Source organism: Pseudopipra pipra, chromosome 2, assembly GCF_036250125.1.
Source record: "Pseudopipra pipra isolate bDixPip1 chromosome 2, bDixPip1.hap1, whole genome shotgun sequence".
Classification (NCBI taxonomy): Eukaryota; Metazoa; Chordata; class Aves; order Passeriformes; family Pipridae; genus Pseudopipra; species Pseudopipra pipra.
In genome coordinates this window covers 51,127,386-51,153,584 of record NC_087550.1, presented here as the reverse complement: position 1 = coordinate 51,153,584, position 26,199 = coordinate 51,127,386, and the positions used below count along the sequence as shown (strand labels likewise).

At 35.8% G+C, this 26,199-nt stretch overlaps 1 protein-coding gene across 11 annotated transcripts in view; it reads right to left on the bottom strand.

The window, feature by feature from the left end:
* The window catches only part of NBEA (neurobeachin), a 473,951-nt gene that overhangs the window by 8,214 nt on the left and 439,538 nt on the right, over nt 1–26,199 (bottom strand). For all 11 annotated transcript variants that reach the window (XM_064645536.1, XM_064645533.1, XM_064645538.1 and 8 more), the window contains 6 exons: nt 20,197–20,286; nt 18,504–18,696; nt 15,414–15,485; nt 12,741–12,896; nt 11,648–11,818; nt 484–585 (listed from right to left, as the gene is read on the bottom strand). In XM_064645536.1, coding sequence (XP_064501606.1) covers nt 484–585; nt 11,648–11,818; nt 12,741–12,896; nt 15,414–15,485; nt 18,504–18,696; nt 20,197–20,286 — 784 coding nt within the window. The remainder of the gene's footprint in view (nt 1–483; nt 586–11,647; nt 11,819–12,740; nt 12,897–15,413; nt 15,486–18,503; nt 18,697–20,196; nt 20,287–26,199) is intronic.

Below are 26,199 nucleotides of genomic sequence, written 5' to 3'. Positions count from 1 at the left end.
CTGCAAAAAAACCCCCCTACTGGATAAAATGTACACAGATCCAAAGCCAAGCAAACTGATCCTGCTGCCCTGGAAAGTGAGGTCAGTGCTAGAAACTACCATTCATTTAAGATCAGAGTGGAGAACTTGGAGTTGGACCTCCCCAAAATACACATCTCCATATATAGGTTTCTTAAAAATCACTAGATGTCATTAGAATTATTGCATACATTTCTATAAAAGAACCTTTCAGAACTGGGGGAATAGCTGCAAAGACTAATGGTTGGAAGCAATGAACAATTTACTTTATATCTCAACTCATAAGTACAGATGGTAAGTAACAATTTTCAGAGTAAACTGATTCAGATTCCCCCAGAATTACAACACGTCTTAGTAGAGATTACTTTGGATGATTAAAGTATATGTGGTGTGCAGAAAGTCTGAGAAGTCCCACTAAAAAAGACTCTAAAAATTTAAGACTTAAATCATAAAAACATTTCTGACCTTTAGCACCACTGATAACAAGTCCCAGCTCTGCACAGACTGACACGCAGACAACTTCATGGTCGTGGCCAGTTAGAACAGCGCGAGGAGCTGGATAATCACCTGTTAAAGAACAAAAAAAGTGAGAAGAACAAGAAAAAGAAAACAACAGGGAATGCCAAATCAGACCTGGTTTATCAACAAAAGAACTTCGCTATAATTTGCTTCAAATCAGTAAGCATCAAAGAGAGGTGCAGTGTGATTAAATATCTCATACTTAGCACAATGAGCAAAATATATTTAGGTAGCATAAAGCTTCATAAGAACAACTTTCCAGTGCATTAATAAATTAATTAAAAGAACACAAAGTGTGGTAGTATTACAAACAGCTGTAATGTAAAGGTCTGCTGTTAAACCTATATGTCTTCAGACTTCTGCTATGAACCTAAAGAGTAGTATGAGTTTAGGATGTTCCTAATATTAATGATCATAATTTTTTTCACAAAACTGGGGGTAGGAAGAGAGGACAAACAGCACTGTACTAGAAACATACTGCTATTGTATAGATAATATTGATTCAGAGACACGGGGAATGCTTACAGACTAAAATATGTGTAAAAATGTTTATGGGTATATGCAATTTTAGATACATCAATATGGATACCTATGCCATTTTTATCACATTAAATTTATTAGAGAATAGGATAGACTTCTCCCTAAATATTTATTCTTTTTATTCAGGATGGAAATGAATTTTATTTGGGGTTCAAACAAGTGGGCATTTATGGAGTGTTTATATGACAAACAGCAACATTTCTGTTGTTTCTAATAATAACAGATGCTCAGTATTTGATATTGCTTTGCCAGGCAAAGCAAGTCAATTGTAAATAAAAAATTAACAACTTGCTGGATAATACAGAGTTCATCTGATTATATTTACATTGTACAAATGAAATACAGAAAACTGGGACATTCCAAAGGACTGGAGTTCTGCCCATGTAGTTGAAATACCTAAAAAGGACAAAAGAAATCACCTAGGGAACTACAGATAAATTACTGTAACATTAATTTTATGCAAAATAACAAACTGGTTTATCCACAGTTCTGTCAAGAAGAACTGGAAGTAAAAATCTCATTAATACTAGTCACCATGCTGTATTGGAAATGGGAGTCTTCTTCTTATCTCATTTTGATAGGATGAGGGGTACAGTTGATAAACATGGCTATGTTAAAATGGGCTCTATGTATTTTTTCCCAAGATATTTGACTTAGTAATACAGTGTTTTGATTTAAACCTGTTTTATATGGAACTGACTGTGGACAACATGGATGGCACAGAAGCTGGTTCATTGACAGATCATCAATTTTTTTCCATAGAGAGGTGTATACTACGAGCTACATATAAGTAAAATAGGGTGTGGATTAGAGTGTGCAGTTAGGAGCTGGAAATTGATTCTTGATCGAACACTAACCAGTAATGTTATCTAAGGGATAATATAAAATCTTTGTTGGTAAGACATGCTTGTAACATAAAACTGATGCAAAGTTTGAATAACAAATTTGAAGCAAAGTTTCAAAGTTTATCAATGACAAGAGAAAGCCATTATTATATCATTCTCTGCATTGCCTAGGTAAATAAAAAGGTAGCAAAATGTGTTGCATATATTTTCAATGCAGCCAGGTGGAAGGTCAATTTTCCTGGACAAGCATAAGCTCAGTTCACTGGAGAGAGATTCTGTTCTGGAACAAAGTGATATAGAGAAGAATTTATGGAGCCAGAAAGGAAAATTTCCTCAACATGAACTTTCAGTGTAATACGTTAGCATAGCAAATAGGAGGCAAGAACTCTTTTGTCACTGTAGACCAGAAAAGTGAAAGTCTTGTATCCAAATTTACAGAAATGAGCTTAAAGGAGAGTCACACAACTCATATAGAGAATAAGACAGGAGGCTGCACAGTGTTTAAAGTGTTTTTTCTCTTCACTGCATAGGCAGCAAAGCAGTGACTTGACTACTGTAACTGGGAGTCATGGTCATAAAAGATGACCAATAGCCCAGAAATTTATCTTGCAGCTAATAGCATAGCAAGGTCCACTGGGGGAATGGTTGCACACATTTCAACTCTAGAATAAAATGCAGTTTTCTAACTGGAAATATACTTAAACACTAAAACAAATTAAAAAGGGAACTACCTGGGTAGCTAAGCAATATGGCATAGGTTTTTGAAAGATATGCATTAGGAATGGAGGCTTGGATAGACTTTTGTGGGTCAATGACTTTAGTTTTTTTTATTGTAGACACTTATATCATATAAACCAGTTAATAAATTAATGAAATGGCTATCTGGGTACATGACATGGAAGGATATTTCAGACCTTTCCTACTCTAAAGGAAAGAAATAGTCTGAACTTCAGATTGAATTTATTCTTGTTTCTTTATTCTAGCATCTCTTTGTTCTTTTGTTAGCATTGTCCTTTACCTTCAGGTCTTCTCCTTCTCTAGTGTTTTCTCCACTTATGTACTTACAGAATAAATCATCCGTCTTGGTCTTTCCTTTTGATTCGATTAAAAAAACTCCTTTGAAGGGATGGGCTTGCCACTTTTTACCCATTGTAGCAAACCATTTCTGTGTCTGTCTAGCTTTAAGTTCTTGCTTAAAATTTGGGTAGCCAGAAACGTATAGAACAGTAATTCTTGAAAATTTAGCATGAATCTAGAGTATTTCTTGTCAAATCCTAACATCTCCTGTCATGAAAATTTTAATAAAAATTCCATGTATTTTAATATCTTTCTGAATAAGCTGAATGCTAGCAACCATGGATTTACTTCAGTTTTGGACTTAGTGGTAGAGGTTGCTTCAATCTTACTGGTCTTATTGTTGCAATGTACATACACACTAATACTTTCTTACCTCTAATCCAAACAGCTATCCCAGTAAGTCCTAGTTTCCCAAGCTTAAACGAGATTGCAATAAAAGTTTCTTTTTGGTCTGGAAACTGAAGATGTGAACTGAAAACTGAGCTCTACTGCTACGGAAGGATGGATGTTGGAAAACAAAAAGAAAAAGATGCTTTTTCTATCTCATAAAAGATGGCTACATTTTGAGATTCAGATTTTTATAATTTCCCCATCAGCATTGCTTTTGAGAACCCCATCTCCTTTTAAGGTTTTGTTTTCTCCATGTGCATAAAAGAAAAAGAAGAAAACAGCAATTAAACTAGATTCAGAATTTTCCACTTTTTTCTTTTTTTTTTTCCCTTCTTTGTGTCCTCCTAGAAAAAAAGAGAAATTATGCTCAAGGGCCATCTTGGCTTAAGATCTGATTACAGAAATGTCATCAGACTGTATCAAATTGAATGAATCAAATTATTATGTGGTTAGAAATTTTTTAAAAGAAAAAGAAATAATGAAATTTCCAAAAGGACATTTTCCTCAGTGTTTCCTAGGAAAGCACTATAACATCATGGAACTGTAAAAATTCTGGATATGCAAATTAAGCATATTTAATTGACTTATTTTTTTATAAAGGAAAATGTTTATAAGAAATAACTGCCCTGAAACATATATCTATAAGCCTTGTTTTGTCTTGTTTTTCAGTAAATACAAATTAATAATGGAATATTATTATACATTATCTCATACATTACTAGCAGTAATTGAAAATGGGTTTTTTTCCCCTTAGGGCTCAAAGAAAAAATTATTCACTGATACTTTCTACAGAAAAAGCTGTGGCATGAACCTCAGTCATATTACATTTTATTCCTAAGGACAGAACTTGTGAACTCCAGGAATCATTCAAAATCTAGCAAAATATTCTGTCATTGTCACATCACCACTGACAGATGCAGTCAAAGGTCAAAGGCTGCAGCTCTAAGGGAATTGCAGGTGAAAATATCTTACCTAAGAACTGAGATACCATCACTGTAAACTCCCTGTAATTTCCCCAAAGGAGCACCTTTGAACTGAATTACTAGAGGGCAAAGGAAAAAAATCAGCACTGTATTTCCAAACATGTAAGTTTTTTTACAAAGTCTAAAATAAAACACATCTTCCCTTCTCACTGAAAAATATAATGCTTAATACAATTTTCAGGTTCTTTGTGAACAAATGGTGCTCTTGCACGGTAAGGAAAAAAAGAAGAGGGAAAGAAAGAGAACAGACTGTTACTATTTCTCTCTTATTGTCCTTTTACAAGAATTATATACAGATTGCCATGGGGACAAATCTAGGAGTCTTCTATATAAAAAAAATGAGACCACAAGGCAAATTCTAGCTTCCGTTTAATCTCTGACTTTGACAAAAGCAAGTACAAGGCTACAGCTGAATTACTTGCTGAAAATAATTTACTATTTGCTTTACTGTTAGGACTTTTGAGGGGATGCTTATCAGAAAAAAAAATCTTAGAAAGTACTATGGCTTTCATGGAAGTGAAAATGTAATAGCTTTCTTGAATATATACTGTGAAAAAAAACCATACTGGAGTTTGATGAAAAGATAAGGCTACAACCGCTGTCCACAACATGAAGGAGCAATGGGTGTAAAAGAAAGATTGCTGACAGAAGAATATTAACATATTCAGAATATTCTCAGCTCGGGCTAAGAAATGCGAGCAGCATTGCATACAGCTACAAACCATTCACCTGCGTGAGGGGACTTTCGGGTACCTTGCACCAACCAGACTCCAAAAGGAAAGACATAGTTGTAACAGACAGATAACATACAAATGCCAAAAATTATGTTTCGCCATTGTTTCTGCCTGTCAAAAACTTCCTACCAAAACCTCTGTGTCAGTTTTCCACTAGAAGTTCTCACCAGTCTTCCCATGGGAGTTTTCCTGCCAAAGGATCCTGGTATTGTCCATCCTTATCATATCTCTGTGAACATCTGAACAGGGCTAAGTGCCAAAACACCACAGACTACCTCCTTTGAACACTATAAAAGCTGAAGAGAAATTTGGGAAAATTGGGGAACAAGGAATGGAAGAGAGAGTTGGCCACAACCGCTAACTTGTCCTCCGCCTCACCCTCACCTTTCCTTCTGCCGCCTGGAAGCTGCCTGTCCGAAGCTGGACCCCTGCCGTCTTGGAGTGGACCAGACCGGGACCCACCATGCTTCCTACGTGAGTTTTTTCCACCCCAACCCTATTTCTGAGAGGTACAGCAGGACCGAGACCTTTGCACAAGCCTGAGACAGGGCCAGTGTGAGTGACGGCGTGAGCTGCGGAGAAGCCCACATCCTGGCTGCATTCCAGACCCCCCTGCAGCTAAAGAGATAACATCACCGAAAAGCGGTGGAGTCAGAGAAAAAAAAAAACGGCGAAAACTGTTTCTTTCTCTCCCTCTGCCCCCCCCACCCCTCCACAAGTCAGCTTGGACGAATAGGTAGTTCTTGGTGGTAATCTTTTTCCTTTGCTTCTAAAAATTAATCTTAGCATTTTCTACCCTTTTCTTAATTTTTCCTCTTTCTCTTTGCATCTCTTAGCAATTAATAAAACAGTTTTGGTCTCAACAGATAACTTGTATGAGTTTTAATTTTGCTCAAGGGAATATTCGAATATAAAAATTCTTTCTGCAATATTTTAGCAGATTGTAACAATAGTGGAGGACAGAAGAGTGTGAATCTGTAGCATCTCTTCCTATCACTTCCACTAAATAACTTTGGGAACTTCGTCAAGATGCTGAACCACCCTGCACTGTACAGTTCCTGTGGTGTATGCAGCAAAGCATGGGCACAGATATCTGTTGATAAAATACTAGAGATAACTGCCTTAGCTCAGGTGGATTATTGGTTCATTTACTTTTACATAGCAGTCCTAGGAGAGAAATGTCTTGGCTACCAGAGTAGAGACAGTGCCAGTAAAAACTACAAACTAGTTTTCAGAGAGCTTCTACTCTGCCAGAACAGTGCTAAGATACTATATTTTAAAAATTATTACTTAAATTGTACAAATGTACAAGTGTCATAATAAAATAACTCTTTAAGTACATGTGTCCATGTCCTTGTGCAGGACCTTCAGACAGCCATCCAGTCCACTTGGCAGTGGCTACTTTTAAACTACTGCCCTTTCAAGGTTAAGCTAGAGCATATTAAAATGTAGAGCTATAAATAACAATATGTGAATGTTCTGATTTCAGAACAACTATTTTTTCAAGACATAAAGTTGCAGAACCCTTGATGTTCACAATTTTAAATTGTTTCAAAATTGTGTTAAGTAAAACAAATACAAAAAGCTATACTTCATGACAGACAAAAAAAATGCAGGTTAACTTGACAAAGATCTTTTATGGTAATGCTTACCCTTCCTTTTAGATATATACAGAATACACTCACTAGAACAGGATGAATTGTTAGCACCTTTAAAGATTATGTTACAATGCTAAACAAACCCAGGTTAGGGCTGATAGACACAATATGTTCCAATGGTCACCACAGTTCCCATTAGAAAAAGGGGGGTTAACTCTCACACCTCTTGTGGCCATCATCTTGGAAGCTACAGTAGGTAATAAGAAATGTCAAGTCCCAAGATCAATGAAATTTCAGGCTCTAGGGAAAAAACAGGAATAGCATTGATCCTTTTAAAGAACACCAGTCAGAGGGTGAATGTAATATATTGCATGGAGAGGCTCAAGAGGATAAATGGCCAAGTCCAACATACTTACCTGACAAAAAATTCAATCAGCCTTTAGCACAAGCTGCCTACCCTTCCTTTCTTTCATGCAGGAGTCTGATTCCAATTAAAGTGTGCAAATTAATTTTTATCACTTCCAAATTAGTTTCTGAATTTGTGTCTGTTTCAGATGAAAGCATCTGTCCCTCACTTTTCTGAAATTCTATCATCCACTTTGGTATACCTGTTCAAAGACTCTGAGATAATTCTCATTTTCAAAGTCACTTGTTTGAGATAGACATTCAATAAAGCTATCATAAAATATAAAAATAAAACAACTATAATGATACATGTTGAACTCCAGGGCATATCATATACTCTCTTTGCTCCTTTTTGTGATGACTAGTACAGTTGCTATGTGAGAAGAAATTTGTATACAAATTAGCACTCACTTAAAGCAAATCCCTATATATTGTAAGAGAAAAAAAAATCAAACCACAAATTGTCAAAATCTATCACTCTTCAATCTCTAAGAACTGCAAAGATTTACATTTCCCATATCATTTCAAAGAATTAAAATATGCAAACTATGTACTTTTTATGTGCCGCGCCTTACTAAGAGGAAAGAGGCACATTTTACTGTTCTCTCAACTGCAGCAGATTTATATAATGTGGTCATCAACTTAATAAAGTGTAGATTCAGATTAGCCAGTTCAGATCAGCAATTTTGGCTTAGAAAGTAGATATATAACCCTGGCAAGAGGACAAAGTTTCATTCACTTCAGTGTTTTCTCCCAAAGATGGTACTTAACTAAGCAAGGACAAAGAAATAAAGGGAGGTTCAATCATATGTAAACCCCTGCATTCAACGGCCCTTCAGCCTACAGAAGATCATGCCACATCTCTCACTTTCCAGGAGCATCCCCCAAACACCAGCCTTTTAGTCTAGTCTTTTTAGTCTAGCCTAGGACCTTTTTCTATCACCTCTACTTCGGAATGGCAAGGCCATGAAATCAGTTTGTTAGACCAGACAAATAGGATGTGCCCTATATGCTGCTGTTGAAAGTATGTAGTTTGGGCTCCTGATTTCCTGATTTATCTCTACTTATATGCAATCATCATGTCATGTAAGATCCATAAACAAGAGCATAGAAAAGAATTTTGCTTTCTACTAAAGCCGGAGGTTCACAGGGTCCCCTCACACATTAATTTATAGCTGATAGTCAGCATATGCTTGTGAATATGGGAATGAGGATCAGTCTCTAGTGGTCAAGAACTTAGTCTCCCACTGTCTGGATGAACTCATCGAAGGTTTTTTACAAGCTATTTTTGAAAGCTACTCTGTGGAAAACATTGTATTTAAAATCTGGTAAAACTTCAATGACAAGTGCAAACTAAACCAGAAACTCATTTTTTATACTTATTGTAGATTAAAAGTGATAACTTAATAAATGCATTGCTTGGAACAATTGTTTTAAAATTATAAAATGAAGCCTACATGCTCTTATAGGAGAATTTTCAACTACTGAGCTAGAGCAGCCACTTGTAAGAGTCTTATCCAAGATGCAATTTTTTCTCAATTCTCCTCTTTAAACCAGAGTTGCTTCTGGTTTTCCCACAGACACAGCTGAAGTCACCCACTGAGCACATACCTGCACAGGTATTTCAGTAAAAGACTCTACACTAGTCTGACAGGTTAGATTGTTGACATACAAGTTGTTTTAGTAAAGATCAGATTCTGGAACATGGAACTTTAGCAGAATCTGTAAGAAGTTTGATCTGACAATCTTTTGCCCCAGAGTATTTCACAACAAGTGAAATTTCACACAAGTGATTGTGACTGCTATGTTTTCGAATGAAATAGTATCTACATTTTTCTATACAAATGCTAAACTAAACAAACTGTTTAGAACTGGGGTTTGCTTTTTCTCCCCCTTAAGATTTTCTGAAACAACTAAAGTTCCTTTTGGTAATTGGATGTATTGAAGCTGAAATTGATAATTAACCATGTTTCAGCTTAAAAGATAATTATAAAGTCAAGCATCTAATCCAGATAGGTACTATACCTGACATTTTTCTTTGAGTTCTTCACCTTCTTAAAGCCTGTGGTATAAAATACCTTATCTGTGTCTCCAGATGACAGCTTTTAAAAAACCAATCCCTCTTTTTCCCCCTGCAACTATCACCTACATCTTTCTGGAAATTGATTCTAAAGATCTTAAGTAATTGGATTTGACCTACAGTGAACATCTCACTTTCATTTTTCCTATAAGATAAATCCTAATCTTCTACCAGCAACTATAGAAGGGTAGATTAGAAAAGATTTCTTTAGTACTTCAGTGGCTTTAACTATGTAAAACTTCAGACATATTTTCATAAGGATTGTTGAGAATGCTTCAGTCTTGAAAACTAGTATACAGGGAATCAGTCATAGGACAACCATCATGTCTGTTTGTGGTAGGGAACAGAAACTACCAGTCATTACTTCAGCAGAAGCATTTCATTATCGTAGAAGTTTTTAAAGGCCCTTTTTTAAAAACCCCTTTGTTTTTGTGATCTATCCCCATTAATGTATGTTCATTAAAAGTCAAAGTAGCTGTTAATAAGGATAGGTTTGCAACACATGAAATTCTGGTTATAGTACAGTCCTAGTACATAATTAGCATATCCATGGTAACTTTAATTCAATGAATAGAGATAGTAATAATATTGATGACATCAATCTTCCTCAACATCAGTCTTTAACATGTCTTCAACATGGATATTTAAAAACTGTATCAATATATTTCAAAGCAACCACAGTGGACTTAGGTATTTAATCTTCCTGAGTTCTGGTACCTGTGCCTGTAAGATTTCATTTGACTGGATATGACTACTTGCAGCACAGTCTCCCATGAACCTGATTATAAGACCTTTTCTTTAGCCTTATCCATATAGAGGTAGAGATGCAGAGCAAGTCATACAATTAATTTTTGTTTTCATTTATTTCTGTCAGCCAATACATATCCTTCCAAGATGTCCAAGGCAGACACTTCCAAAGTTATGCAGCTAAGATATTAAATCGGAGATGCCAAAAATACCAATTTGTGCATTCAGATATGTAAGTGATGACAAAACAGTATCAGAACTGAAATAATTCTATCTGGAAAAGAATTGAAGCATTTTGTATCAGCCAGAATGGAGATGCTAATTGCAAGGCTGTCCAAGCCCCATAATAATCAGAGGAGGTAAAGGAAAGTCTTACTTTTTTTTTTTTTTTTAAATGAAAGTAGAAAGCTCTTTTTATTTTTCTCCTAACATAGAAATTACTAATACTTGACATGAATCACACAGGCATTCAAAGAAACAAAATGGTGTCAACCTAAACAGAGTGCTCTGACACTGACTGAATTTCTCCATATCAGAGAATTACATGCTAAAAAAGTCCTGGGATATACATAAAAATTAGAGAAATTTGTTATGGGAACACAATTTTATTTTTTCCCCTCCATTTCCTCTGTTATAAAAGCAAATTAAATCTAGTGAAAAAGCGAGGCTTACATCCGTCTCCCCTTTGCTCTGCTTACAGACAAATGGAAAATATTAAAACTCAATAAAAAGTCTACTTCTGAAAAATTAACAAAATATTTACTTTGAAATAAAACACTTTTCTAACAGCCATTCAGTTGAAGTAATACTTTCACTTACATGTCTGTAACTGACAGTACTGCTCCAGACAGTATTTGAATCAGTGATCAAAACTGATAGTGATGGATTCTTACATTTTTTTCCAAGGATAGAATCCTTGTGTTGAAAATAATCATCAGAATTCAGAAACTGCTTTAGATGAAATGGACTTAGTGTTGTACAGTACAGTTCTAGTATATGGATAAAAGTTGCTCTTGTCTTTAGCTCTGGTCATATCTCTGACTTGGGTGAAGGGACCTTTAAATTAGAGTGCTTTAAGTGCCCTTTTATATATATTAATACTAATTATTATTATCATGTCCCCTTCACTCTGCCAAGCACTGATAATTCCATGCAAATGAAATGTAAACTCTTCCTGACATTTTATCTTTTTCTATTTTTATTCAGTCATATTGATTCTCCAAAGCTTTGCTTGCTTTAGAAAGACCTTTCCCAAGAGAGTTTCATTTAATTCCATGGCATGTGAAACATTCCTTTTTTGAAAAGGCAAGCAGCTGATACAGCATGCTGTAGCACAAAGGGAGTAAAGTAAAATGCCAAAAATTATTTCTAGGGGAAGGAAAGTCAAAATATAGTGATATATGTCCTGTCACTTAAAGGCCATAACCATCTTGTTCTAGTTTATGATGACATGATGCAATAAGTGATACAAATTTAAGAACTACACTCCCATCCTATTATCTGTTACCACACACAGAGTGTTTAAGCATTTTTTTGGCTAGTAATCAATGAATTTCTTAGCATGTGGTGCTCTTCTTATACCAACTTTCAATCTATAAGTGAAGTAATCGATATATTTGGTAATCACTTCTGAAGCTGACAGAAGGAATGTTAAAATGGATAGGTGTGACAGAAGACCTCTCAGGAAGGTGTTTTTTTAAAGGATACTTACTGCTATTTGGATTGTCGCCTATAATGTGATGTCGGCCACTCCAATACCAAAGCAACAATGTAGCATCACGAGACCCAGACACAATGTAGCAATCACCCCCAATATAGGACTCCGATCTGGCAAGGCAAGTCACGACATCCCAGTGGCCAAACACAATCTGAGTTAATTTTCCTGGTGGGAGTGCAAAGTCATACAAATTCATTTTTTTAACACTTAGAAATTATTACCTATATAATTAATATTCATTTCAAATGAAACTTCTGTCTCATGTCCCTTAATTAGAGTTCACTACATGCTATGACAGGATTAAAAAACCAAAAAGATAAAACCTTTTTTTCCTCTTTTTTTCGTTCCTATTGAAGGCTGTGCTCTGTGTCAATCCATAGTCTAACCCTTATCTCTGAAAAATCAAGTCAGTGCTGCAGTCACAGAATATTAAGTGGAGTTATGGCTCCATCAGTATTTAAGCACTGGCATTAGAACACTATTTATGAATTTCATGAGTGATATGCATAAGACAGCACATGAACTTTTCCAGAATTGTGCTACATTATTATATTAAAACTGTCTATTTGTTCTATGTTAATGTTAAACTAAGGTTTACTGTTATTATCACCTCCTTCTTTCTATTATTGCAATTAGTTTTTAGCAATATATTTTTAGCAATATACTGAATGATATTAAGCTAAGTAATCAGAAAAAGAAACAAAATATCAGTTCCTGTAGCAGGCTATGCAACCTAATTCCCTACTACATGAAATAAATAGAGCTAGAAACAATACAGCCATAAAACTTTTGTAACAAAATTTTTGGTTGATACTTTTGATATGATCAATTTCCTGAAAATAACTATGGTTTTCAAAAGTTACCACTAATAAAACTGTATGCCTTTCTATTTCCTTTTACATCCTTTATCTTCCATTGGAAAACCATCTTAAAGCTATTATGTTCAAACAATAATGAAGTATTTTATAAACTGCCCTTTATCAGTTATTGAGAAGTAAGCACAGGCATTAGATATGGTACTATTAAGATAATAGTCTCTGTCCACTTGGTGACCCACAAAGAAACAGAGAGCTGTATTTAGGGTCACCTGTTTCTGTAGAATAAACTCGAAAGCTCTTGTCCCAGAAACCACAGATAAGAATGTAGCGGTTATCTGCTGTGACCACGAAGCAATGTGCATTGATCTGGATGCTCTGATCCACAAGGTCTGTGATCTGCCGTTTGTTCACACCAGAGTTATTGGCTGTAACAAAATGCAAAACACATTTTACAAGTAAGCCATTTCAACACCTTCCTGTCATGCACTTACAGGAGAAAATGAATACATTTAACTTTCAATGAACTGTGAATTTGTTGTTGAGTAAGCATTTTGAATATGAACATTTAGAGCTGTCTATATGTGTGTCAGAAACACAAAATTATTGTGAGATTTCTAGTTTTGCTTTGAATAAGAGAAAAGATTTTACAGGAGATGACAATTTCTTACAAACTGCCTGACACGCTGCATAATAGGTGGTAATAATTTAGGTGCTCTGCTGAAGTACTCCCCCAAACCAATCTGAACTAGCAGAAAGTGGTGGAAGTCCATTTAAAATACTAAGTCAGCACAAACAATACTGCAGAAAGTCAATTCTTGCTGGTTGGTATCTCTTCTACATAAAGTAACTCAGCTTGTATTGTGTGACCTTGGCATCTCCCATACCTCCAGATGCTTAATCAGATCAAAGACATAAGGATTCAACCAATGAATGAGGGGAAACCTCATCGTAGCCTACAACTTCCTCATGAGGGGAAGTAGAGGAGCAGACACTGATCTCTTCACTCTCATGACCAGCGACAGGACTTCAGGAAAAGGCATCAGTCTTGAGAACTTGAGTCAGGGGAGGTTTAGGTTAGATATCAAGAAAAGCTTTTTCACCCAGAGGGTGGTTGGGCACTGGAACAGGCTCCCCAGGGAAATGATCACAGCACAAAGCCTGACAGAATTCAGGAAGTGTTTGGACAATATTCACAGGCACATGGTGTGATACTTGGGGCATCCTGTGCAGGGTCAGGAATTGGACTCGATGGTCCTGATGAGTCCCTTCCAATTCAGTATATTCTATGATTCTATGAATCTTTCAAACCTAATGTGTTTTTCTGATACAGGAAAAGTAGGTTTTATCACCTACTCCTGAAGCAGGGAGCCAGGCCTTGGGCAGTAATCTCAAAAGAGGCAATGAAACCTGGAAATTCTCCCAGACAAAGGGAAAAGGAATGGTTTATGCAGAGTCCCACCACCCCAACTGCCAAATGGAGCAGTTAAGAAGGACTGGGAGTCCCCAGCTAATGTGCTCTTTACTCCCTGTGACACAGCAGACAAGATATGGCAATACAATAAAAGTGTGTTCCATCTCACTTAATATCAATTTTCTAAAAGTTCAGTATATAATCTAAGTAAATTACCTACACTCCCTCCAGTCTCACTGGAGATGAAGACATCATTTCACATGTAAAGTCCTCTCACCCTGTAACAGCTGTCTAAGTGTTAGACAGCTCCAGAGGACAGTTTGTCTTTCTACAGTGGCTATGGAGGGAATCTTGACAACTGACTTCAGTTAACTGAAGTCAGGTGAGATAAAAGTCACTCTGAGAAGCTGTGTTCCTAACATAGGAACACAACTTAAAGCACATCATAATCTGAATTTTTTCCCCTATTTTTTATTATTCTACTTAAATTGCTCACAACTGAATGAAATGAGAGACTCAACAAAAAAATCATATTTTAAAATTGCTTGTGAAAGTTGATATTGTGTTTACATACATTCTAAGAACATGATTTAAATTAGCAGACCCTCTATGTCCATCAACAATGAATAACAAATTACTCAAATTTCCAGAACAGGTGGGCGCAATAGCTGCGCCCTAGTTTTCGAGAGAAAAAAACTGAAAACCATTGCATTTTATGATGAAATGAAGCACACAGAATGAGAAAGCTAACTCTCCTGAGGTACTTCTATATAAATCTTTCAACTGTGAATATTGACACAGGCAAAAAAGGAGCTTTTGCTTCGGAGATGTTTAAAAATGCATTTTTTCCTTACCAATGCTACAAAATTGCCTCTAAGAACCTTCCCCATGCCCAATTTCTGTTTCAAGTTACTGAAACAAAATAACCACAAATCAAATAGTTGCAATTAATGAGAAATTATGACCGCTAAGGAGTCTTGCAATCAAAGAGTTTTAACAGATGCTATTCCTCAAAATAATTGGCTTCCTTAAAAATTCTGGATTTTAAAAATGCTATCATGCATCAATTTAAAATCCAGTCTTTTCATTATTAAATTAGTAATGCCAACGAAAACAATCCAAATCATAAATTGAATGAAAATGAATAGATCTACATCTTCGCTGATAAACACAATTCTGGCTGTAAGAAAAGAAAATATGTGAACTCCACCAGACCTGCACATTTTATTTTACTAATGTGACCTGATAAGCCAACAGCATTATAGATATAGGCTGACAATGTAACTGACTTAATTGGTTGTTTCTTAAATACCAATTGCTGGTGATGTTAATAACAAATAGCACTCATGTAATTCATTCAGCATCAATAAAAGCTAATAAAAGTTAATGCTTTTAGTTCTCCAGGACTGACAAGAATAAATATTTTCCTATTTTCTGTGTTAAATGAAGCATAATATACAAATATAGCTTAATCAATAATTCTTGAAAATCATAATTTCAAATATATCATTACATTTTCATCTTGACATACCAATCAATGGATCCATTTCAATTGGAAGATGATGGGCTTGATCCAAAGAATATCCTGGGGCTCCCCGAAGACCTACCCATGAAAGGAAGAATAAAGCATAGAGAAACCTTTTTATATGATTTTTCTAGGTTTAAAGATTCACTATTGAGTTATTATCTATTTAAAAAAAAGTAACTTCTTACTATTTTTCTATTAATCTTTTGAGATTCCTTCCTCTGTGCTACACAAATATACATTTGTTAATTCTTCAGTTATGTACTAGTAACTATAAATGTAGCAGTGCTAACTTCATCACAATTTCTGCAGCCACAAACATTCATTAAATAACTTATTTAAAATAGTATAACAGAGAATTATTTTTGGATCTTTTCATGCATTTATGTAGAATTTTTAGCTGTAATACTGCAGGCTACAGTAAATTTGCCACAATTATTCCTGTTTGTTCAATTCTGAATAGCCTTTCAGATGTTCAAACGTGTATCAGTGTCTGCATATTTAGTGTTATCTGCTCTCATGCACAGACAGCATTCCTTTAGCTCTTCTGAGCACCTTCCCTAGCATATAAGTGAAACTGTCATTACTGAAAGAACAATTTTTGTTATGAACTGCCATGTCGCACAAGAATATCCTCCATAATAGGAGATACAGATTTCTGAAGAATAAACTCCATTTTCTACTACTGCAATAGACAACTGGAAGAGGTAAAAGAAAACCTGGTCTACAGCTAGTTCTGCCATCTTCTGAAACATTGCTCTGAGATCTTCTCCTTCCCTACTTTCCATCTCTTCTTTCAAAATCAAAACAGTTTGGGACAGATCTTTACTGGTATTAAATTAATTCACTTCTATTATGAGATGGCTATGTAAATGCCTCCTGCTGTTTATAAACTCCAAAGCTCTACATACATTCTACAATGAGTGGTCTGTGTATACATTTCTGTAATAAACCTATCATTTACACTGGAGTTGTGAGTTATTAAAGTAATATTATGGTAATAGCAGGAAATTGATACCCTGTCCTGGATTAGCCTCTTGCAAAATAAAAGACATTGCCAGGCATGATGTAAAAGTAAAGAAAAATCATTACAATGAGTTTTGATTCTCTAAATAGTGTCATTTTCCTGTCTCTTTCTGTTATAATAAAAAGTATTATTTTCTTTGCAATTTAAACCAAAGGTTTACAACTGGTGTGAAATTTAATTTATGGTTGGTTCATGCCACGAATTAATTCTTCATGTTTGCAACACGACTTATGTTTTACAAGAGTATAGATGAAAAACTAAAATCTTACAATCACATGTACCCTAAAGATCAACACGACTTCAGCTAAACTAAATGACTCCAAATGCAAGTTGTTAAGGAAACCCTTGTATTCCAGCATACTGCAATATTAATGACCTTGACTCCTTCACAGTAAGGTATGGGTAGGAATTTTGGCTTCCCCTCACTTGACAGTCTGGATGAGAAAGGGCTACTCCAGTACTAAAAAAGCTTCCTCAAACAGAGGAGACATGAATGGTGTATAGAGTACCTGGACTTTTCAGGGACAGTATCCCTGAAAAATTGAGGGCAAATAATTAGGAGTTAGCCAATTAATGTTAGTCAAAAGAGCATTAAAATAATATGGCACAATTTCTGCACCTTGGAGTCATTCCTGACATTTGGGTCTTCCATTGAGGATACAGTAATAAAATTTTTTTTTAAAATGTTTTATTTGTTTTTTTCCCCTCTAAATTTTTCCCTTTTGTTTTAAAGAAATGGTAAAACCATTTTTTACTTGTAACACAGTTACACCTGATGAGTATCATAAATGTATAGATTTGTGAAAGGCAATCAGATATTCTGTTCTGTTCCTGTCGTATTCTCTAAATCACCATGAAGAGTTTGTTTGTAAACAGAGAACAGGTACTTTCTGAACACATGCAAAATTTAATATTCATGCCAACATTATTCAGACGTTTGGAATAAGAGTGATATTAAACTTTTTATTGCTATTCAAGAATTCAGAATGAAATGGACTTTACTTGCTCTGATAGTTCCTCTACAGTATGTTTATAATGGAACTCCTTTTCATTCCTCGAATTATTGCATGTAACAACAATCTTTGTCCAGCTTTGTGCACAAGAGATGGGATACCTGATTTGAATTATTCACCTAGGAGATGTTTACAGGTAAGTCAGTGGAATCTAGGATCCCTATACTGGAGGTAGACATCTAATTTAAATATCACAAATCTCTCACCAGTATGACCTATTTCTGTCCAGGGTCTTCTCCTGTGCATACAGAGTGGAGGAATTTTCCTTTTTTGCTTGGATTCTACAAAGCTCCTGAGCCAGATATTGAGTTACACTCTCAAATACCAGGTGGTATTCTTTTTCTTAGGTGGGAAGAAACCCAGAAGTTTCCAGATATTGCAGCATAAGGGCTATCACAGCAGGAGGCTACCTTAGCAAATGAAACCTATTTTTAAGTCTTGTGACAGTACCTCATGGCCCGACCACCTACTTAGCAATGCCTGGGACAATCTCAGCACCTACATGTCCAGGTGACGTGGACAGTCCTAGTGGCAATATGGAGAGGTTAGCAGAGGGGCTGGAAGGGAATTTTTCAGTGACCTTTTGGGAGAGAATGAGGAAACTTCTCTTCAGAATAGTTCAGCATCTGGCTGCTTTGGCTTGCTTAGGGTCCCAGAAAATCTAACAGTGACCCAGGGGATGGCATATTACAAGCTCCTGAACAGACATGAAATCTCTCTCAAGCAGCAGACAGGGATGTAAGCTCCCTGAAACTTGGGACATATTAATATTGGCTGTGTCAAGAACAGCAGCACTCTCCTGAAAAGCATTGTATCAAAGACTGATCCTGAAGTAATCACAAATCGATTGGCTGCCATGGTGATATGCTGCTGTTAGGGAGAGTGTTTCTAGGAATGACACCAGAGAAAACAGAAGCTTTGATTATTTGACACAAACCAGAAGAAACAGTAAATTTTTGTGCACAGGCAGGTGAGTGAGCTAAATTGAACTCAAAATTAAAGCTGAATTGTTAAGGTGTCTTCAAATTTGAATGAAAGGTGCCTGTGAGGACCTACCTACTGTGTTGTGCCACCGATTGACTGCAAACAGCCTGCTGCAAGTGACGGTCACCACGGCAGGAATGGTCAGGTGGGGCAGTGTGTTGGCTGCCACATGTGTGACAGGGGAATTTGAGGGGAACTTCAGCACCATTATGACATCCTGCTGCATCTGATCTTTAAACATGAGGGGGCTCTGTGGAAGGAAACACTGTTGAGTAGAAAGGAGAAGAGAGCAGAAGAAAACAGAAGGGATAACACAATTAGTGAGGAGGTCTGAGGGAAAATGAGGTTAAAAAAGAGCAGGCAAGTATGTGCACATACAGGGAAAACAACACTACCTGCACATCTACTCTACTGATGGAGGAGAGCAAGATCAGAAGCTATTGTTGGAACATTACACGAGGATAAGTAGAGAATAGGTACGGTAAGGGTTATCATTACAAGGCGCAAAATGACCACTAGCATTAATTAGTATACAGTAAAATGTAAAATTATTCAGCAGTTAATATTCATAAAAGAGAGATATGTGGTAATGAGTTAATCAATTAATACATAATAAATATTAATTCTCTAAACAACGAGTTAAAAAAAGAAATTTTAAGAGGGACTCAAAAACTCACAGATATTTAATTTTTCTTAATGAATTCCTTATATGAGATACAGCACTTCCAAACATAGACCATTTAATTCTATGTAAAGCATATGCTTATTAGGGAGTCTTTAACCTAATAAGGTTATAATAATGTAAGTCTTTTCCATTATTGTACAAATGACACAATTGTTTGTATATAGACAATGATAGTTATTGAGTACAGGTTTTTATGATTTTTTTTCAATCACTGTTATAACAAAAAGAATAGAAGTTCAAATATTCTTTGCTGCTTATCACTTTGCATTACTATTAAAAATAAATTATCCATATCTTAGGAATATAAAATAAATATTATGTTTGACTTCTACACATTACTTAAAATAACACAACACTTCCAGATCAATTCCTACTTTTGTAGTGTACAATTAGATAGAACAATTTTTTTGTAGATAGATAAAATAATTGAAACTACTGCATGTATTAGTGTTGATTTACAAAGCTCAAAAGAAATATCTAGCTCTAAGCATTTTATCAAAGGCACTGAGGGGCACAGGGATCTGTCTTGTTCAGTCTGGTTATTTGATACAATTCTTTGCAAGAAGCACAGAGAAGAATGTGATGGGAATGAATTTTGGAGATCAAATTTAAATTCAGAATATACATTGCATTCTCCTGGGGGAATGGGTGGGAGGACTCCAGCATGATTTATTTGAACTCCAATACTTCATTTTTTTCAAGCATACATTGTTCATAAATCAGCCCCTAACAATGCATCCTTTAAAACAAAACAACATGCTCACTCTAAGGAAAGCCTGCGGTCATTCCTACCACTTGCAGAAACAAGAATCCAAATATGTATTTATCAAGTGTATGTGCTTTAAGATAGGGCCTTCTTATACAATATTAGAAAGGAAAAGCCAGGACTATGGGAAGCTGAAGCTAGTCACACCTCCACCTTGCTCTGCTAGAGCACTCTGAGCTGTTGCTACTAGAAGTAAGTATGGCTGCATGGGCAATGGATGGCATTAAAAGTGTTGCTTTAATGAGTACTTTATGACCTACAAGGGATCCTACGGTTCAAAGGGAATGCATTCCCAGCCAGCAGTCATGTCTCACCAGGTGCATGGCAGAGCTCCGAGGTGGATGGGGCTCAATGAGCAACTGCGATGGCGTCTGTCCAAAGTTCTGTATCTGCGCCTCCATGGCCTGCGGGCAAGGGAGAGGGACTGTCATGAGCAATATGCATCAAGGAGAGAGGTCAACACACTGTGTGACAATGCAGGCATATCCCAAGTCAGCCATGAAAAAAGTCCAGAAAATTCACCCGGTGCTCTCCTCCCAGGCTGCAGACTCATCCAAGTGTTAGTATTTTGTAGACAAGCTTTGCTTCTCCTTTCAGCATGCTTCAGTTAACCAACTAACCATTCTCATTTCCAGTAAATGGCATTATATGTGAAAATGTTAACCTGTGAGGACATGCAGTTCAGGTCTTGAGAGAGCTTTTTTTTTTGCACTAAAAACAACATATATACCTTAATAAAGTCCTTTGTAAGGAGGAAAGTATGAGGATCTCTAATAAAATAAGCCTCTGGAATCTTAAATGGGGGAAAAGAAAAGAAAACTGAGAAAGAAAATTTATGTATAAAATAAAATAAAATACTTACTATTTCAACAACCTTAGTAGATGAAAACAAAAAAATGCCAGATACAAATCTTGTCAGGTACATTAACATAGAAATCTTTCCAATTTGCATACATTCACTGAATGTTTATTTCATCCTTAATTTTATTGCATTTTTCATGGGTTTTCAGGCTTCACAGGTTTGAAATGAAAACTTAGCAATTTCAACACATTCTTTAAGACTTAATTCTGCTTTCAGAATAAATCTTGACTAGTTCCATAGGTAGAATACAGCCCACATACTGAAATGCTTCTGCTACTCAAATAGTTCATTCAAACAAAAATATATTTAAGATATATTCTTAAAAACTGTGGTAAAAGATTGCTAATTGTAGAATCAATACTATTAAAGAATATTCCTTATCCTTCAGATATGTACTATTTTATTTGACCTTGTAAAATTGAGAATAAAGCATTCATAAAAAACTAAACTGGCAGATTTTAAAATGCACTGTGCATTATGTACCTCTATATACTGTACCATGAACTACTGACCCTTAATATTTTTCTTGTGAGCTTCATGAATTTTTCATTGGCTACACAGAAGTAACATGATAAACCACCAAAAACATTACTATCTTGGTAAACTATGTTATTTCTTTCAGACATAAATTGGTAAGAAGCACAATGAATACTTCATGATACAGAAGAATCCTTTTAATGTACATATTTTGTCATTTCTACATGCCAATCTGCGCTTCCCTCTGCTTCACAGCATAGACATAAGAACAGATGTTACAGAGAGATTTCCTAACAGGTCACTGATGTCCACCACTCTTAATGCCCTAGATTGACAGGTATATAATGGAATACCACAAATAAACGTTTGCTGAAAAAGAAACATAGTGCAAAGTCCAGTCAAGTGGCTGAAGGACTTTCAATGGATTGTAGCCCTAGCATATTTGATGCTGTAATTATCCCAGTACAGATGATTTCTTGTTTGTTGACTAATTCAGAGTGAACTTGCAGCCTCCAAGGCACAGAGGGTTTCTTAGGATCTGGTGAGCATCTCAGGTTTTATTAACATCATTTAATGATGAATTAATTTAAAAGCATAGATGAATTTTATACAAAACCGAAGCATTTGTGTGGGCATATGTGTATATGTGTGTACATTTCCATAATAGTATCTCTTTACACACTGTGTAGATGCCTTTACTCATGCAGACATTTTTTATACAGGGGTATAAAAGTCACATAATGGTAGAATTTTCTATTACATTCAGTACTCTAGAACTGATGTGCCTGGTGAGAAGAAGGGAAAGGAATTGCACTTGTTTGTGAATTTCTTTTTCAAAATCACAAATACTAATATTAACAATATCAGGCACTGTGTGATATATACTTCCACATATAGCTGACAATTATATTTTCAGAAAAGTAACCTCCATTTCTCTATTTTTTTTCCAAATAATTATCAAGGTTAATTTAATTTTAATTTTCGAAAGAATTCTGTGTTGAAATAAGAGTGTGAATTGTATTTGGCAGCAATACTGAAAAAAAAACCAGATTTCCCTCTCTCACCCTTTATAGCAATCCCTCAAATGATACTTATGGTCTCTCGCAGAAGCACTGAAATGAATTATTAAATTTTTTTTCCATGCAGTCCAGTTTTAATTTACACATTAACTTTCATGTTGTCCAGTCTTAGCAAATTCTGATTGTTTGGCTGTAAATTCTCCAGTAAATAAACTTTTCTGGTTTTCCCTCTCAGTTCAGGTAGATTTATGGTAGTAATAAGGAGAAGAAAGAGAAGCAGACTACAATAACAAGCTCTCCTGTTTTTTTCAGATTATGAGGAATGGACACTTAAAATATAACTGTCAAAAGCAAGTGTTATTTTACAGCTGAAGATGTGCTGCACTCACATACTCTACGCTTCCATAATTTTAAAACATTTAAGTTAATGTCAAGTCCTTCTGCAAGCAGAAACAATGCAGAATCAAGACCTTGATATTCAGGGAATATTGAATACTTTTGCTGGCTTGCACTTACAAGATAACCACCTCTCCTTCACCCCATGGATACTAATGTTATCCTTTTCATTCTAAAACACCATTTGTAAAACTGACACCTCTTAGAAGCATTAAAGAAATTGAGCAATGTTTCTTAAAATATACTCATAACATTCAGCTACTGCACTGAGACTGCAGTCTGCACAACACTACTGCTGTGCACAGCTCCAACTGGTATTCCTCTCTGGAGCTCACAATACTTACAAAGGACAGAAAAACCTTGTCAAAACTTAACACAGAAGATAAACATAAGCACACAGAGATAAAGTGACTGGCCCAAGGGTATTCTTAATGCTGCCTCCTATCAGATAGCTTGACACAAAATGAAAAGCAGGTACAGAACGGATCTGTGAATAATAATGTAATACATTGATTTGTTTACAAGAGAACTCTGTCTGTATCTGAAATTAAACTGAAAACTGCTAAGTGTACACCACAGTTTTTCTTGAGCTGTAAATCATCAAACTTTAGATTATTTAATGGTATTAAACATTTCATTCTTATTAAACAATTCCTTTTCTCCCATGAGATCTTGAATATTGTGTGCAAAGGACTACTCCAGTCCCTGAGACACACATTCTAGTCACTTTCAAATTTTAATAAAATAAAGTTTCTTCTCATTTTACCTTCAAATGTCCTTTGTGAAGAAATAATATAAGCTTGGAATTCAATGGCTGCCAAATTTAACGCTTTCAAAACAGCAAAATGGCAGTTATATTAGTTTTCTCTTTCTCAATAAGGTGCTGCAGAAAAGCTATTTAGTGAACTGATTTGAGATTCCCTACTGTTTTTAATACACATAAAATGAGATTTGTACTCCGGATACTTCAGGGAGTATCTGTTAGGATATGATCATGTATTCAGAAAGATAAAATAGCTCTTAGCATACTAGTTGATAATAATAGGTCAGAATGAGGAAAGAAAAAATTCTTCAAACTTGCTGGTAATTCAAGGCTTAAAATTAATTGACCTCACACACCGTAATTTGTGCACTCAAAACCCCACAACTTCATAGTACTTAAGACAACAATAACATTTAACAACAACATAAAGGGATTTATATTACATATTTGCGTACATTTTGGTCAAGAAATCAATATATCAAGTAATCAAATCTTATGAATAATACTAATCTTAGATACAATGATCAATATTCTCAATGTATATTGCTCAAAGAAAATAAATTATTGGATTCCAATTTTAATTCTTAAAGGCAGACTGTACATTCACAAGGACACTTGGATGCTCCTCTGCACCCTGGAGGATGAGGCCTTAGTGTCAGTTTCCCATTGAATGAAGAGTTTGATACATCTGCTTTGCTCATTATGTAGTCTACTGAAGTATTTGGGTTTTGTTTCTTAATTCTGGTTGAAATAAATACAAATATGCTATTCAATATTTCAAGCACTCTATTTCTTTATGTGTAAGAATTATTTTTTAGTGGTCATAGGCAGTGTCTCCACCAGCAAGAAGTGTAACTCAACAGGAGCAGAGCTGCAGAGCAAAAGAGTTAGTCTTAGGATAGAATAGGACATTCCAGCTGGAAGGGACCTACAATGATCTCCAGACAAATTGCTGACTGCTGACCAAAAATTAAAGTATATTCTTAAGGGCATTGTCCAAAAGCATCTTAAACACTGGTAGGCTTGGGGCATCAACGACCTCTCTAGGAAGCACGATCCAGTGTTTGATCATTCTCTTGGTAAAGAAATGTTTTCTAATGTCTAGTTTATCCTTCTCCATATGCAGCTTTGAACCATTCACGTGTCCTATCACTGTATACCATGCAGAAGAGGAAGTCATGTTTCTCTTGAGGAAGCCATGCTGAAACCATGCCCTGGTTTTCCCCCCAGGCTGGCGCCAGAGAGGTCTGCAGACCCCAACAGTGGCTGATCTCTGTCAGCTGCACCCCTGGCACACGTGGCTTCTGTGGCTTGGGAGCCAGTTCACACACTCCAAAACTGCTCTGCTGTTTGAATGAAAGCATGGCAAATAGGGATGGCTGGTACATTAATTTCAGAAGCACAGTTCTAATCTAAATGAAAATCCTAGAACTGACTCATCTGAAACATCACAGAAATGAAGGTTTTGTCTATCTGACATACCTCTGCAAAAAGGGTAAGCTATGAAGCAGTTTATTTTTAACATACTTTTCCTCTAAAATTGTTCTTTAAAAATGCAGGTAAAATCACCAAGGAAAATACTAACAGCCCATTTCATTTGCAAAATTGCCTTTGCTAAGTGAGATGTCCAGTGATTATCATTATTATAATGAAGAAACATTAAAGCATGAGCACTTTCACTATGAGTCATGAAGGGAAGAAAGAAATTCCTAAAAAACAGACTGCACTGCAGATAGTAAGACTAATTTTATTCTTATGTGAAGTGTCCTTGTTTTATTCATCTTCACTAATTACTACCACAGTCAGGTAGACTTTCTAAAATATTTATTATCTGAGTTTCTCTATGTTTTTATTGTGCTTTTTTTTGCATATTCAGGCTTTTTATTGCTAATTCCCATAATCCTGGTGTGTTTTATTCTTTGTTACCACATTCAGGTTTTTCTATAATCCCTTTTCCCCTGTGCATAGGGACTGAGTCTAACGAAGAGCAAAAATGTGTAGGAATTTGAGAAATATGTGCCACAGCAATAGTCATCCAACTCTGCCTTTCCTATAAGTTTACTTAATTTTTTCATCCAAGTAAACAGAGGAATTCTTTATGTGCTCTCCTGCACATGCACCCAGCACACTCAACAGCCCCCAACACTCCATGTCACATATGATTGACAGCCCTTTAGTGGGTAACATAAACAACTTGAAATGTTTTTGTTTTGTACCAGTGGTGTGAGATACTGCTTTTTTCTTTGCATCTATAGATGTTAAGCAGCACTGGTATCTTCAGGACTTTCGATAAGTTAGATTAAGAATATCGAATTCCATTTTATTACTGTATGCTTGGAGGAAAGAAGTGCTGTAGTTTAAACAAAAGCAATGACTCATCTATTCTAGAGGCTTCAATACAGTCGGTTATTTAATCAGAATGCTCAAGGAACTGCAAGATCCACTAAAAGGGACAGAAATGGATTTTCTCCACAGGTCACTACTTAATTAATTTAGCAGTGGAGAAAGAGGCATCCTTAAGCTCCTTCCCCTCACAGAATGTATCTCACTGGATCCAGTGTGCAATTAAACACCTCTCTAGTAGAACACCAACAGCTCAGAGCTGACCTTCAGCTTCCTCCCAGAATGTCCAGCCTTGCACTTCTTCCTCATTCCCCTGTGAAAGGAGAGAGTACTATGAAAGGAATGGGAATGTGAAAGGTAAGATCTCCCATTCTTTTTAAAAGCATGAGTCACATCGGTGATCTTGTTTGTCTCGGGGAGTGCTGCCTATTAACTTTCACATTTACCTCATTAAGCT